This window comes from Myzus persicae, unplaced genomic scaffold (genome assembly GCF_001856785.1).
Source record: "Myzus persicae strain clone G006 unplaced genomic scaffold, MPER_G0061.0, whole genome shotgun sequence".
NCBI classification, from domain to species: Eukaryota; Metazoa; Arthropoda; class Insecta; order Hemiptera; family Aphididae; genus Myzus; species Myzus persicae.
In genome coordinates this window covers 206973-218411 of record NW_019101653.1, presented here as the reverse complement: position 1 = coordinate 218411, position 11439 = coordinate 206973, and the positions used below count along the sequence as shown (strand labels likewise).

General features: G+C 28.9%; 3 protein-coding genes across 5 annotated transcripts; 1 reads left to right on the top strand and 2 right to left on the bottom strand.

Moving 5' to 3' along the window:
* Positions 1–1635: 1635 nt before the first annotated feature.
* Positions 1636–2568, bottom strand: LOC111029961 (mediator of RNA polymerase II transcription subunit 28). Its single transcript, XM_022309235.1, has one exon. The coding sequence runs from the start codon at positions 2382–2384 to the stop codon at positions 1734–1736; it is 651 nt and encodes a 216-aa protein (XP_022164927.1). The 5' UTR covers positions 2385–2568; the 3' UTR covers positions 1636–1733.
* A 169-nt stretch (positions 2569–2737) lies between these two features.
* Positions 2738–7247, top strand: LOC111029949 (TP53-regulated inhibitor of apoptosis 1-B-like). Its single transcript, XM_022309212.1, has 3 exons — positions 2738–2946; positions 4605–4755; positions 7032–7247. The coding sequence occupies exons 2-3, from the start codon at positions 4621–4623 to the stop codon at positions 7122–7124; spliced, it is 228 nt and encodes a 75-aa protein (XP_022164904.1). The 5' UTR covers positions 2738–2946; positions 4605–4620; the 3' UTR covers positions 7125–7247.
* On the bottom strand, positions 7032–9715 carry LOC111029947 (protein-lysine N-methyltransferase EEF2KMT). 3 transcript variants are annotated; one of them, XM_022309205.1, is made up of 6 exons: positions 9462–9715; positions 9280–9393; positions 8024–8227; positions 7643–7946; positions 7445–7582; positions 7032–7347 (listed from the first exon to the last, which is right to left on the bottom strand). In XM_022309205.1, exons 1-6 carry the CDS (start codon positions 9546–9548, stop codon positions 7229–7231), a joined length of 966 nt encoding a protein of 321 aa, XP_022164897.1. In that variant the 5' UTR covers positions 9549–9715; the 3' UTR covers positions 7032–7228. The 3 variants fall into 3 exon arrangements, with proteins under 3 accessions (XP_022164897.1, XP_022164896.1, XP_022164898.1); XM_022309204.1 differs by having other exon boundaries at positions 9456–9713; XM_022309206.1 differs by lacking the exon at positions 9280–9393 and having other exon boundaries at positions 9456–9715.
* Positions 9716–11439: the final 1724 nt, after the last annotated feature.

Below are 11439 nucleotides of genomic sequence, written 5' to 3'. Positions count from 1 at the left end.
GATCAATTGTAGCAGTACTGACTCATAATAAACAGAATATGATGTAATTAAAAAATTAGTTCAATGTACCATATTATAATAAAAAAATTAATTACTTTATAGTAGCTATGTCCCAGGTTTTTGATGATGTCTACCACGTGCATCTCTTACAAAAACTTTAAGCCTATTATGCCAGTCACTTCTATCTGAACATTCTAAACCTAAAATCATATCTATACAAAATTGGCTCTTCTCAGTAAGAGTAGTCTCCCATTTTTGGCTTTTTCTATTCCTCCTATAATTAACTCAAAGGCATAGTCAGACCACAACCTTCCTGCCTTTGAACCTATAATATATCAGATCAGCCTTCATCGTCCCATGCTCTTGTTGATGACTGATGAAGTGATGATGATAAAGCTGTTTTAACCTGCAACAAAAATTCTTACCTAGCCTCCCACTAAGTTCATCTTTCTCCAAGGATGAGGGGTAAACATTTATGAGATAAAATCCATCAATTGTACTTTCAGATTTAAGCAGGCAGTATGCCAGAGTCAGACACACCTCCTAAACAATCAACCCCTTCCTGCTGCCTAATGTATACGTTGCTTTGGGGTTAACATTGATCTTCAACTTACATAAAAAAATTGATCACTTAATGACCTTGGTTCGTCTTGACTTTAACAACTGTAAAATTACCTACTAACCACCTACAAAGTTTTCAATCCAAAGTCCTTCATCGTAGATACTCCATTTTACGTTTCCAACAATACCCATCACTCTGACTTCAAAAGAACTAAACTATAGGTGATTTAATAGCAAACCAACCCACCATCCCAACTATTACAGGAAAGCCCCCAAAAATGCTTAAACGAGTGGTAGTGACCAGCTTATCATATATAAAAAAAATGTAAATCACTTTCAGTTTCAGCTATGAGTTGACTACTATGACTTATTATTTTAACTGTACTATTACTATTAGATTATTAGTATGGCTATTTTATTAATTAATTTTTGTTATGTTGAAGTGCCTACACTTTATTCCTGTCATTATTTATTTTTATCATTCAAGCAATAAAATATTTTCAGAAAAATAAAAATGAGTAGCAATATAAATTTAGACTGGCTCAGAACCACTTTTCACAATATACCTCTGAATTTTTTGGTATAATAATTGAACACAATATTGAATTCATATTTAAAATTTCTATTACAGTGAATTACTCAATGGCGAGGTACATCCAAAACGTATAAAAGACTACTCCGGTTTTTATTGAATGGCGTACACCTTTTGATTACATTTTTGGTTTAACTGATGAGTGTTGAGCGTTAACCCCAAAAGTGCTAGATAGAGGTCATTACTGAATTACCTAACCATACTATAAAAATATATATAATCAATGAACTAAAAAAATAAGCAAAACAAATACATTACATAATATTATATAATTTCTGACATTTACAAAGTATAGTGAAGCAATTAGTATTTACAGCTTTAAGAATAAATAATAAAACAAAATAATATACAACTTATATCAAACATATTATACAATATCAAAACATAAATATACAGTTTATATACAACTTACAGTGTTACAAAATATTTACAGTAGTGTACAAGTGACTTTCACAAAATAATTGGTAGGATTATTTGTAGCAATTCGTTCGGCTTAAAAGCAACAATTTTGTGCCTTTGCCTGTGGTCAAGGGGGACTAAGATGGGCCCTACCGCGTCCTCTTCCTCGTCCCCGACCTCGTCACCTCCTCCCATCACCCATTCCTATATTGCTGGTGGTCTTTTCCAAATATGCCAAAGGTCCTTGTAACAATGCCCCAGGCATCGGGCCACCAGCCACTGGACCAGGCCTTTGCTGTTGTTGTTGCTGTTGCTGCTGCTGTTGCTGCTGCTGCTGTAAGAACATGGCCTGTTGCGGCGAAACCATACCTCCAGGTACTTGAGGCGATAATTGTTGTTGGGGCGGTCCAATTGGCAAGGGAGATGGCATCGGTGCTGGCATAGGACTCTGGCCCATAGAGCTCTGTGCAGGCGATTTGGCCACCTGTTGTAAATCAACCAACAGATTTTGCCAGATGGAGATTTTATCGTAATGCCGCCGAATGAGATCATCTTTACGCGCTAACTCCACACGCAATTCGGATATATCTTCTTTAACGATTAGTTCGGGCTTCAGGGCCGACAAGAGAAACCGTTTCTGCAGGAAAAACGCCTCCAGTTGTCTAGCGATGTCGATGAATCTCATGGTACACTGATCTATGTCCACACGCACTTCTTCTTTGTCAACCGGCGAGAACGTCTCTTCTTCTTTTGATATTATTTCGATAAGTGACATGAACGCTTCGTCGAATTCGTCCACCAAATTGCCATTACCGCTAGTCGGAGTGGCCATTGCGACGTGAACACTGAGTTACCTAAAAATCCAACTCAAGTAATTATTTCGCTGCCGAACCATTAATTACCAGTGAAAACGATAAGTGAAATGTTGGATCATCGGCTGTTGCCATTTATTTTGATATATTTTGATTTTTGATAAATATTAAATGATACTAAATGACTAAATAGTAAAATTAGTAAACAACGTATAAAAAATGTACCAATCATGTCTAAGAATATGTATGGTCACATTTTTAGGTTAACTTTATCAGTGGTAACAACCATAGAAATGACAAATTTAATAACCTAGGGCGATGATGATCAGATTATTTAATTCCTAAAAGATAATGGTATCTTTAACCGTGGTTAAGTCTGGTTATCAATGAAATGAAAAATTGGCCAATCTGCTTAATATTTTAAATTCAATAATTCTATAATTTTTACTCTATTGTCTCTATTGAAATGTTTTAATAATTAATACTATAGTGTCTCAATCAAACGTACATTATCCTAAAGACTGAAGAAATCCCTCTTTGAGTTTTAAAAAAAAAGTCTGTCTATACTTTCAACCCAATCGGGTGAGTTAGTTGTTTGCTTATTATTTTACTTCACTTATTTGCATAAACTAGTTAACTCAAATCTATGCATTATTTAATACAATTAAATAACACATATCAATGATTATCAATTAATTTGAGACTTGCTACATTGTAGATAGGCATTGATATAATATTTTAAAATGTGTGAACCTTATATATTTTCAATCACCTTTCCACAAATTATGATCGATATTGTAGGACATTTTCCACTGACACATTTTTTTAATGTAGACATTTCCTCCTCACTTTAATAATTTAAAATTGTTTTTTTCTTATGTCTAATTGTTTATTAAATCAATATTTTGTAACATTTAACTTTTTTTTTATCAATCATTAATTTTATTTTATCTAGAAAATCTTTAAGTTATTATATTTTTACTTCATTTATTTTAAACCTTATTAAGTGCTCCTTATTATTCATAGAGTACCTAGTACTTTTTTATAATGTCAAAGAGATATTAATATGTGCATTTGTCGAGACTTATTTTATTAAACCGTACCATATTTGCTAAGTGTTTTTGTTAAATATTGTGATTATTATAATACTTGTTTTAAAAATTACTTAGTATTTTTATTAGCCGAATAGTCCTTTTATTTCAAATTGACAATGATAAAAAATATACACCTATAATTTATTATATTTATGTAGATATTTAGAAATTTATTCTGTACAACCGAAAAAAAAATTTCATATTATATTAGGTTTATTAAAAACATTTAAAACAAATAAAACCGAAAAATTTTCTTTCACACCAAAAAAATTTGGGAAGGATATTTTCTGTGATATTTCATAGTAACCAATATAAACTTGGTCATTAGGTAATCAATCCAAAATCAATTTACCAACTAGACTATGAATACTACTTGTATGTTCAAATAAGTCCATAGTAAAATAAAATACGCAGATAAGCCAATACATTCCTATATTCTTTTATTTTGGTTTTATTTACTCTCTCTAGAACCCTTATTGAAAAATTACAAATTTGGTTTGGATTGATAATTTTAATGATTAATAATTGCTCACTTCTGATTTTTAGTATTTATGAATAAATAATTCAATACAATACAATACAAAAAATTGGTATTAAAAATTGTATTTTGATGGTATGTTAAGTAAACCTAGTAAGATTTTATATTATTATACAACTAAAGTATTTACAGAATGCACCCATAACACATTGGTGTTTTCTTTGATAATAATATAATGTGAACCCAATATCTAATATACAATTCCTAACCCGATTCCTAGTGGCTTATGTATTTTTTACGTTTTATATATGACAATATACAGTTGTACCTAGTCATATGTTTACATTTTTTTAATGACAATAAAAGACAATTATTGGTAATTTTTAAGTGTAGTGTACAATAGTTATTTTATAAAATATAAATTACTTTAGTGTATGTGTGGCATTTATTTAAAATATTTTAATTTCATGTTTTAATTTAAAATAAATTTAATTTATAGTGATTGTTTTTTTTAACAGTGGATTAAATTTTACTTTTAAGCATGCTACCTATAAATAAATTCACTATGTTTTAGCCTGGATACCCACCAAGATCATTTATGTGATAAAACATTTGATCAGTTTATAGTTAGCCTGAAGGAAATTTATTTTATTTCAATTATATTATAGGAATGACTCAAATTCTATGGATGAATGCAAATCTTTTAAAAAAGAATATGACAAGTGTTTTAATGCTTGGTTCAGGGATAAATTTCTTAAAGGAAGTAACGATGACTCTGTGTGTTCGGAGCTTTTGAAGAATTACACTAGCTGTGTCAAGGTAAATTATAATTAATTGTGTTTTATACTATTATATAATATCTTTCAATATTTATAAATAATAGTATCAAAAATTCACTAGCAACAGTATTTTTATTTAATGTTCAAAATGCATTAAATATATTTGGAATTAAGAGGACGCTATACCCGCATGTGTTGTCTCTGTCTTACAAGAGCGTAACATATCAAATTTTACGTTCAGCAGATCACGTTTAGCTCAGTTAGCTTAAAAATTAGAATTAAAGGTAAGATTATATCAGAGAGCTGCTCATGGGCATTTTATTATATTTTAATTTTCAAAAGAGTTATGAGTATTTTAGGATGGTCAAACAATTTACAATTTTTAAATACTAATAAATCTCTTTAAAATTAAAATATAATAAAAAGCCCACTAGAAGCTCTCCCTAGTAATCTTACCTTTAATTTTAATAAGAGGTCAATTCACTCTAATTTTTAAGCTAACTGAGCTAAACGTAAAATTTGATATGTTACGCTCTTGTAAGACAGAGACAACACATGCGGGTATAGCGTCCTTTTAACAACTATGTTATTAGCTGTACAATTTTCAACCTAATTACATTTATGTTTAAATAAGATATATCTTATAGTTAGGATTTATATGCTTAAAAAACTATGAAATATGTCTTCAAAAGTAGTATACTGCTCAAGTACCTGCAGCAAAAATGTAATAATGTACTCAAAAATTAACTATTAAAAATGTTGCGTTAAGGTCCCCACACACTGCAGCGGCAGCGGTAAAATTATTTTGTCTTGGCGGTAGCGGTAAATTGTGTCCGGACTCATTTTACCGTTACCGCTGCAGGGGACCTTGATGCATTTATTCAATAAAAAACTTAAAATATGCATTGGTAAAAAAAAATGCGTTTAAAATTTGTATTTATAATTTTCTTAGTTTTCTACTACAAAACCAAATCAATTAAACAGTCAAATTATTAATTGTTCTTGTATATCACTGGTTGTAATTGCCACAGATGATGAATAGCATTAAACAAAATTGATTAATTTTGTTAACTATAGTCTATTACACAAATCATACCAAAATTTTTTTAAATAAATTGATAAATGCCATATACATTTACCTTCAAAATCTTAAAAATTTGCAAAATTAAAATAAAAAATTTCTAATACCCAGTAAGTGAAACAGATTTCTATCAAACATTCTATCTATCTTTTAGCCTCACCAAAAAATATGAAAAATCCTCCTACAACATCCTTACCTTAATTATAAATCTATTATTTCTCAATTTTAAATTGTAGTCTAGAGTAGTTTTCTTTGTATACATCTTTAAATTCTGAGCAGGGCAATGAATGTATTGATTTTATAATATTTCTTTTTTGTTGGTTGATGATACTTTTTAAAGAAGGAAAAATTATTTGATTTTAAACTTCAATATCTTTTCTAGTTCTAGGTCTTATTGTGTTAAAAGTAACTATTGCTAGTACTTTTTTTAATAATTGAGAAAAACAAATATTTTTAGGCAAAACCATTTTTTGATAAAATTGATTTTTTTCTTAAAAAAAAAATAGTTTTTTTTTCATAAATATAGTTGAAATTTTTTTTTGCTTGGTCAAAAAGTTTGAAAATGTATTACTAGGGTTCTCATAGATTGTTATCATAGCTATTTAAAAATATTTAAGATACACACACTCAATATTTGTATAAGTATTTGAAGTTCAACTTTTGATGAATGAAGATAGGTGTTTAAACGAACAATAACAATTTTAGTTATTTTTTTGTTGGAATTCAAGTTATTTATGGGTTTTATTAACCTGAAATTTTCAAAAATTTTAGATAAATTTTATATTATTGCTTATTTATACCACAAATATTTTCACACCATTCAACTTTTTTTACATAGAATATTGATTTATTATTTCAGAAAGTGATGAAAGACAAAGACATTGATATTGGAGAATTCAGACCATTTAGTCCAAATATTAATTCCAATTATGAACCATCTAAAAACAAATGAAATGTTGAAATTTACATTCCATAAAAATACTAGAAATACATGTTTATATAAAAAAAAAAATATCCCAAAACCAAATATCTTTGTAAGTGAAACAGATTTTTGACACACTTATCTTTTGGGCACTTCAAACAAATATGGAAAATACTACATGTTCACTCTAGTTTTATGCTGTAGAACCACTATAGTCTATTGTTATATTCTTTCCCAATATTTCATTGATTTCTAGAGTAGTGTTTGTGTAATATATTTTTTTTTTAACATACAATATCTATTATAATTTCAGAAAGCGATGAAAGAAAAAGACATTGATATTGGAGAATTCAGACGATATCATCCAAAAATTAGTTCTGATAATGAACCATTTAAAAATAAATAAAATGCTGATCTAAGTTCAGTATGTGTGGTGAGGAAGAGTTCAAAGAAATATTTATTTTTAATATAACCATTGTATCAATGATTTATAATTAACTATAATATATCTTATTTAGACATGACCGCATTTTGTTTTACATTTATTATATATATTGGACAATCTTGTTGTAACACTATTGAGTAATTTTCTGGTAAAACGCTTTGTGTAAACTGTAGGTCGTACTTTTCTGAAAAAAATGAAATATTTAAAATACTTTACCTCTGCATTATGTATAATTATTTTAACTTATTTTAAAAACAAGTAAATATTAACATATTTCTTACTTAGGGTTGCTAGGAATTTTATATAAGTCTCAGAATTTCTCAATGTACAAAACAGTATAATTTCAGTTGTATTATTGGTTGTAAAATATCTCAACGAACTACATAATGGTTCAAACATAGTATCATCAAATATCACATCTAAAAAATGATTTATTATAAATCATCACGTATGTGGGTGATTTTGTAGATTTAAATTACCAGCTGCTAGAACCAAATCTGGTTTTTTCTCTTCAAACATTTTCAAATCTTCTATATCGTTCCAGGATAATTTAACAACATCAAATTTACAATTGAATTTGTGATGAGTTGCATTAATTTGTATATTATGTTGTAAGGTGTTTAAAACGGCTGAGTGACAGTCTGTAAACCAATATTCGCTTGGACTACAATTTATACATGCACTTATTCCACTCAACCCTGTTCCACAACCCAACTCGAGGATGAATTTGCCTTTGAGTATATCCTGATTTTTCAAACACCAACAGCTTAGTGCTATACCTGCCTGAAATAAATGTTATGGCTGTTTAAGTAATACAACAATACATTTGTTAAATTATAAAATAATGTATAAAATATGACCTGCCAAGTGCAGAGTCCTGTAGTTCCTTGCGAAACAATACTGGTACTTTCTTGGATGGTTATGACAGACTCGGTTAACTTGTTACTAATATTATTATCAAGTATATAGTGTTTATAAAAAGGTCCTTCATTAGATTCATTTTGAATAAGCTGAACATATTTTAAATATAATTCATCACACAATTCATCTCCACTATTTTCCATCTGAAAAGTAATTTATTTTAATTAAGAATTATAAATTTTATTTAATACACAACACAAATACATAATAGTTCACCATTCGTTATAAGCAAATAAAAAATGTACGAATACATTAAAAAAAATATAAAAATTTATGAAATCAGTATCTACCAATAAATAAGTGACCAAAATAGGCAATATCATAAGTATTTGAAATATTTTGATTTCATAAAAGGATTTGAAGATCTTGGAAGAACAAGCAAAATTGTTAATATTGCTTTAGAATTAATGGCAGGACTGCAGGAGGAGTTTATACTTCATGATGGATTTCAGTTGCTTACAATTAAGCTGCAAAAGCAATATTTTAAAAATGCTTATGATTGGTATTTTAGAGAATTATTTGCTATGGTTAGTTTCCAAAACTTATTATACGTGATCAAGGAACTAGGTAATAACCAAAATGGTCTAAATACACTGGTTATTTTTCTTTGTGTACGTAAAAAAAGTGTCTTATTCAACATAATAAAAATATAAAAAATAATCCCTAAAATGATTTCATTGGAAATTTTCAAAAAATTAAAAATGTTAATATCTTCTTATGACATTGTACAAACATAAGTCATATGACAGTTGAAAAAACATATTAAAGAGCAGGGTATATTTAAAAATTAAAGATGCACACATGAAACCAAATTCTTTTCAAAATGTGTGTTAAGTTAGCTGCTCTAATATTTAGTCATAAGATGTTGTATTTGACTATTCTAATCTGTATTTTGTAAAAGAATTAAAATCTGAAACTGCTTCTAATTCAGCTGATTTTATCAAATATTTACACAGATTATATATTAAAAGCTTCAGATTCTTTAAAAAGTCGAAAGTAACTCGACTACCAAATTTTAATGAATTTATTCAAACCACAATGGAGTAAAGTTTTTTTGAAGAAGAGAATAATAATAATATAATATAGATATTGACTAAAGATTAGTTTTTTAAACCAAGATCTTATTGAAAATTAATTTTCAACATTAGATCAGAAATAAGGTTATGATACACTCTTATTATTTACTATTCCATACTTGACTTATAATTGCTTTCAAAAATCTACTGATATACAGAGTTTTCAGTGGGTATTTCTGCAACATTGGATGTGACAGGATCATTAATATAAAATTAACTTCTTTTAAAATATTCTGTAATACAAAAAATTAAATCAGAAAATCAATCAATGAGGTTATCAAATAATTTTTTTTACTTTTACTTTGAAGTTGATTGCTGCAAGTTGAGTTGCACACATAAATTGTCTAACCATGTTACTATTCAAGCAGTCAACCATCGTAATGTCCATTGTGGATAGCTGGTTGATCGTTGTTAGTTGTTTGGTTGAAAAGAAAGTCGACTAATTAAACAATAAAACTTTATTATACCTTCAAAATGTCTATAAACTTTAATTTGGATCATTGAGTTTTATATTTTGAAATCTTAACTTTTTTTTATTACAACTCTCTTATCTTATATTTTAGTAGCTACAAGTTTGTTTATCAATACTACTGTCATGGTTTTGCTTTGATAAGACATGATAAGGATTATGCATAATACATTAATACATAGATATTTATGTTGTATGTATCTATGGCATAGGTTCCCAACCTATGGTCCGTGGACCACTAGTGGTCCGCGAGACATTGTCAAGTGGTCCGCGAGCCATACTTACAAAATGTAAAAATATTTTAATAATTTAATTTTCCTTTGAGGCATAACACTAATTACTGACATTCGTGTATAGTACGTCGTTTCTTTATAAATTTATATTACATAGTGAAATCCATGTTATTAAAAGCCTCATATTCATGTAATAATAATCAAAATTCTAAAATATGTGAAAAAAAATTGATTCTTATTTGTAAGAAAAATAAGGTATACAATTGAGGTGGTCCGTGACGTATCCAAAGTTCTCATAGTGGTCCATAGTACCAAAAAGGTTGGGAACCACTGAATTCTATGGGATTATGGGATCAGTTCTTCACCTGCCCGGCATACAAAACAATTATAATAATATAACACCTATTGGCTATAACATAGTAATATAATCAGCCAAATAATATAATGCTCGTGTCACCAAGTACCAAGTAATGAGCATTGATACAATATATTCCATATTTATCATTTATATGGGTACCTACCTACTAGCTGTCCATGTGATCTTCGTTGCCCATAAAAAATGCTACATCTCATTCTTAAAATCTTCTATGATTTTAACATTTTTTCAATTTGTTATTGAATACTCGAGAGAATAATGACCTAAACTCAAAATTATAAGCAAAACAATGAGTGATTTTAATTTCGATTTTATTTTATTTTTATCACATTAACTGAATATTGCACATTTTTTTGATTATCAATTTGTATTGAGGACTTTTTTGTTCAAACTATAATTGATAACATAATTTTAACTTAACACTTGTTAATTATGTGTATATTAAAAATGTCTTCCCAGCCTCTAGCTGGTGCCGGTGGACGGCGGTGCGTCCAAAAAAATGTTGTCAGTCCCTCGGATGATTCTACGCAATCTATTTATATTTGTATGATAAATACTGATGGTCTGCTGTTCTAGTGTTAATAATGCCTCATTATTTCTTGACACTTGTTCCACCTCACAGCGTTGTAGTGTATTTCCTTTCAGTGATCAATATTGTCAAAAAAAATCCCTCCTTTCTGATGGGCTGTGGTAAACCCTTAGGGCTTAGATTATATATATGATTTAAGGGTAACCATACGGCGTGCTATTAACGCCATCACAACATCCTCTGTCGTCTGTCGATATCAAGCATCTGTTCTATATTTTATTCATAAATCCTTAGGTTCCATCTCAAAATGCCCTTTATACTTCATGTCTAAAATCTTCATTTAAATTATCTTTATGATTTTCCTATAGATTTGAAGGAAAATAATTATAAATCTGTGAGATTTGTTCGTAACTATTTACGTACCTACATATAACGTTATAGTATTATATAGTGCAGTGGTTAGTGGCTCCCAAAAGGAGGTCCGTGAGGGTCTATGGGTCGATGTTAGCGTGTCTATGGATTCTCACAAAGTTAGCAGCAACAACTATGACGGACACATGAAATACATCCAACAAACTTTGTTGGACTTTATTTTTGTCGTTAGAGCTTTAGGCACTTCTGCGCTGTCAACAGCACAATTTTGTTTCAAAAAAATTTTACCCTGATAAAAAA

Excerpts from the sequence above, each read along its gene's own strand:
- LOC111029961 (XM_022309235.1), bottom strand. The coding sequence starts at position 2,384 with ATGGCCACTCCGACTAGCGGTAATGGCAATTTGGTGGACGAATTCGAC.
- LOC111029949 (XM_022309212.1), top strand. The coding sequence starts at position 4,621 with ATGGATGAATGCAAATCTTTTAAAAAAGAATATGACAAGTGTTTTAAT. Across the intron at positions 4,756-7,031 it reads ATTACACTAGCTGTGTCAAG|AAAGCGATGAAAGAAAAAGA; the intron begins GTAAATTATAAT and ends TTATAATTTCAG.
- LOC111029947 (XM_022309204.1), bottom strand. The coding sequence starts at position 9,548 with ATGGACATTACGATGGTTGACTGCTTGAATAGTAACATGGTTAGACAA. Across the intron at positions 7,947-8,023 it reads CAGGACTCTGCACTTGGCAG|GCAGGTATAGCACTAAGCTG; the intron begins GTCATATTTTAT and ends CATTTATTTCAG. Across the intron at positions 7,583-7,642 it reads AGATTTGGTTCTAGCAGCTG|ATGTGATATTTGATGATACT; the intron begins GTAATTTAAATC and ends ATCATTTTTTAG.